We start from the raw sequence: 4201 nt of genomic DNA on the forward strand, positions 1-4201 counted from the left end.
CTTAGAGTTCAGGATCAGGAAGTGTATGCCAGCCCCTCCCCCCCCGACCTAGATAGTGCAAGAGCAGTTATGACTCGTTTTACTTTAGTCTGGTTCTGATATAACAGCATCGTAATGATCGTATGTACTGAACTTCATAGCTCTAGTTCGTCATGTGACTTTTTCTGCCATTGCCCGCATTCCCCCGGGCCCAGGACCCGCAGCGTCTCGACTGTAGTAAAAATAAAAAAGTACACTCCTCATCCTACATTCGTGTGTGTGTGTGTCAGTGTGTGTGTCAACTCAAGTATGCTACAAATGTCAATGTCATGGAGCTCCAGCCTCCACTCCACTAGTGTGTTAGTACCCCTTTCTAGTCTTAATTTGGGTTAATTTCTTCCTATGCAGCGTGAGTGTATTTCTATACATGTGGGCCAATGCGGAGTCCAGATGGGCAATGCTTGCTGGGAGCTGTACTGTCTGGAGCATGGCATACAGCCTGATGGCCAGATGCCCAGTGACAAAACTAGGGGTGGTGGAGACGACTCCTTCAACACCTTCTTCAGCGAGACTGGAGGAGGAAAGCATGTCCCCAGAGCCATCTTTGTTGACCTAGAACCCACCGTCATTGGTCAGTATCCTTATTAAATGTTCACAAACTTTGTCCTACACAAACATTTTCATTGACAATGGAGAATTTTAAATCATAGTGTCTGAGAAAATCGGCATAGTCTATTTTTGTCCTACACAAACATTAAATTCCCATTGACAATAAATGGAGAATTTTACGTCATAGTGTCTGAGCAAATCGGCATAGTGTCTATTTGTGTCCTACACACACATTAAATTCCTATTGACGTCAGTGTCTAAGCAAAATAGCATAGTATGTACGATTTATAAGAGCGCCCTTTTGTTTTTTGAGGCTATATACAGGTTTAATGTTTGTTTTTAGTTCAATGTTTGTTTTAAAAACACCATTGACAATGAAGAGAGGATTAATGTTTGTTTTTAGTTCAATGTTTGTTTTAAAAATGCCATTGACAATGAAGAGAGGTTTAATATTTGTTTTAGTTCAATGTTTGTTTTACAATGAAGGGCAAATTTACATCGTCTTGTCCCTAACACAAACATTAAATGCCATTAACAATAAAGATAATTTAATGTTTGTTTTGACACCGTTTGTTTTACATCATCATTACATCACCTAATCATAGCAACATGAGTTAGACTTTAATATTTTATCACCCCTCACTTCACACAGGTGTAATTTTTTTAATTATTATTGACAGTATTGTTGGGGCCAAAATGATATAAGGAATAGCAAACAACTAAACTATTTCCTTACTTTTTAAATCCTCCATTCACAATCACAGATGAGGTGCGTACAGGAACGTACCGCCAGCTGTTCCACCCTGAGCAGATGATCACAGGAAAGGAGGATGCTGCGAACAACTATGCCCGTGGACACTACACCATCGGCAAGGAGGTCATTGACCTGGTTCTGGACAGAACTCGAAAGCTGGTGAGAGTACTGATCATGTTTTATTAATTTAACTGCTTAGCTTGTGTAGCTAACTTAAGCTTTAAAACTGACTAAAGACACATATTTGTTTTTTCAGGCTGACCAGTGCACTGGCCTCCAAGGGTTTCTCATCTTCCATAGCTTTGGTGGTGGCACCGGCTCTGGCTTCACTTCCTTGTTGATGGAGAGGCTCTCTGTCGATTATGGAAAGAAGTCCAAACTTGAGTTTGCCGTCTACCCAGCTCCCCAGGTGTCCACTGCTGTAGTGGAGCCCTACAACTCCATCTTAACCACCCACACCACCCTAGAGCACTCCGACTGTGCCTTCATGGTGGACAATGAGGCCATCTACGACATCTGCCGCAGGAATCTGGACATTGAGAGGCCAAGCTACACCAACCTCAACAGGCTAATTGGCCAGATTGTGTCTTCAATCACCGCCTCTCTGCGCTTTGACGGAGCCCTGAACGTAGACCTCACAGAGTTCCAGACCAACTTGGTGCCATACCCTCGTATCCACTTCCCCCTGGCCACCTACGCACCAGTCATTTCCGCCGAAAAGGCCTATCATGAGCAGCTGTCAGTTGCAGACATCACCAATGCCTGCTTTGAGCCGGCCAATCAATTGGTGAAGTGTGATCCTCGTCATGGTAAATACATGGCCTGTTGTCTGCTCTACCGTGGTGATGTGGTGCCCAAAGATGTCAACTCTGCTATCGCAACAATCAAGACCAAACGTAGCATCCAGTTTGTGGACTGGTGCCCCACTGGCTTCAAGGTTGGCATCAACTACCAGCCTCCCACAGTGGTTCCTGGTGGAGACCTGGCCAAGGTCCAGAGGGCAGTGTGCATGCTGAGTAACACTACAGCCATCGCTGAGGCCTGGGCTCGTCTCGACCACAAGTTCGACCTGATGTATGCCAAGAGGGCTTTTGTCCACTGGTACGTTGGTGAGGGCATGGAGGAGGGAGAGTTCTCCGAGGCCAGAGAGGACATGGCTGCCCTGGAGAAAGATTACGAAGAGGTGGGCACTGACAGTGTTAACGAGGAGGATGAAGGAGAAGAGTACTAGAATGCTACTCTGTGCTGGGATCTCTTTTGTTCATTTTCCTTATCTGTTTCTTGTTTGTTCTGTTATATATGTTTGTTATTCATCTGAAAGTTGAGAGAGGTTTATGTGTTTTCTCCTTTTCTCTGCACATTCCTATCCACCTATTGATTGAAAATAAACGGTGAAATGAAAACATATATCGTTTTGTTTTATAGCTGAAGCTGATAAATTGGCATTAAAGATTCTGTTTGTAAATGTGTTTATGCTAAATGCATTGCATAGTAGAGATTATAAGTGCCCTCAGGCTTCTGATTAACAGTTACAGAGCTTGAACTTTGTTCCTAAATACCCTATTGTGAGCACTGTTGCTGCTACAGTACCGCCAATGACTAGATTCAGTAATCAGTATATTCAGATAGTGGTCAGAGGGTGAAAACTGAAGACTACCCGCCACTTCAGAATAAATGTAAATATTCAGATCAATTCAAAGCTTAGTTAAGCTGAAAGGGCAATAAGGGCTCAATTCAACTTGACTCGATGTGTATTTTTTGAGGGGCGCTAGCCCCTCTATACAGCTATTGTCCCCACACGTCTCACTATTTGCCATTGACAATGAAAGGAGAAAATAGGTCAAATGTCTGCCAAATTTGATGTAAATTTAACCAGCCAATCACATAAATTCAGTTCATGAGATGTATGAGGATGTACAGTATATAATGTTAAAGCGCCTCTCACTTCACATCACTAGCGCCCCTCAAAATAAATCACACCCGTGTGAAGTGGGGGGTGCTCTAATCATACATCACATTCCGTGCTCAGCCAATCAAATCATCGCTATGGGGTACCAGTGATCACCTCACGCCATCGAGTGGATAGAGATATCTAGAGCACGGCGAGGGGGACCTGCACTACTATGGCCAGCTGGCAACCCTCAATGACTCCATGCATGTACAGAAATATGGAGCCTCTCGCTACGTCTTGTTGCACGACAACCTGACTGTTTGTCTGGCTCTGGTGAGTGAGGTCCAAAAGCAGGGGGGTTCCTATTTCGGATGGACTTGTTTCCGACTGACCGCATTAAAGCCCTCCCCGCCCTCCCCAGTGGGAAGGGGAGCCAGGAATAAATATTCTGCAGCACATCTATAGAAGAAACTAGAAAATTCGCAATTTAAAAAAATTGCAGAGTGTGGTTGCCGCAGTGGCTTACATATGCCCCTCCCACTAATATTGCCAGCCAATTACAATTTCAAGTCACGCCTTAGATCATGCGTAAGTAATTCAGAGGGGATTTAACCCCCGAAATTCATGTTTTTGCGACAAACGGTTACATTTCTCTTGCTTTTAGAACTTGGTTGATTGAACCACCCCGGACATGTGATTAAAAATTTGGGATGGATTGGACATTCCGTTCGTGATTTATGGCATTTTTGTGATATAGGCCCCTCCTACTAACTTCGGAAGACGATTACGGTCGAACGATACGCACTACCAAAATTCTGCATTTGGTGTTTTAATCGGATATGTCCAGAGATCTTGTGTGCCGATTTCTGTGAGATTTGGACAAAATATGTAGGAGGAAAAGCAAAAAGTTTGTTTTGGACAAAATTCAAAATGGCGGAAAATCTATCATGGCGGAAATGGGCGTGGCC

General features: G+C 43.8%; 1 protein-coding gene across 1 annotated transcript; it reads left to right on the top strand.

The window, feature by feature from the left end:
- Positions 1-381: 381 nt before the first annotated feature.
- Positions 382-2745, top strand: LOC310855278 (tubulin alpha chain-like; the record flags this gene model as incomplete). Its single annotated transcript, XM_083760224.1, has 3 exons — positions 382-610; positions 1353-1501; positions 1599-2745. 3 exons carry the CDS (start codon positions 382-384, stop codon positions 2571-2573), a joined length of 1353 nt encoding a protein of 450 aa, XP_083616350.1. The 3' UTR covers positions 2574-2745.
- Positions 2746-4201: the final 1456 nt, after the last annotated feature.

Source organism: Protomyctophum parallelum (genome assembly GCF_964188405.1).
Source record: "Protomyctophum parallelum genome assembly, chromosome: 3".
Taxonomy (NCBI): Eukaryota; Metazoa; Chordata; class Actinopteri; order Myctophiformes; family Myctophidae; genus Protomyctophum; species Protomyctophum parallelum.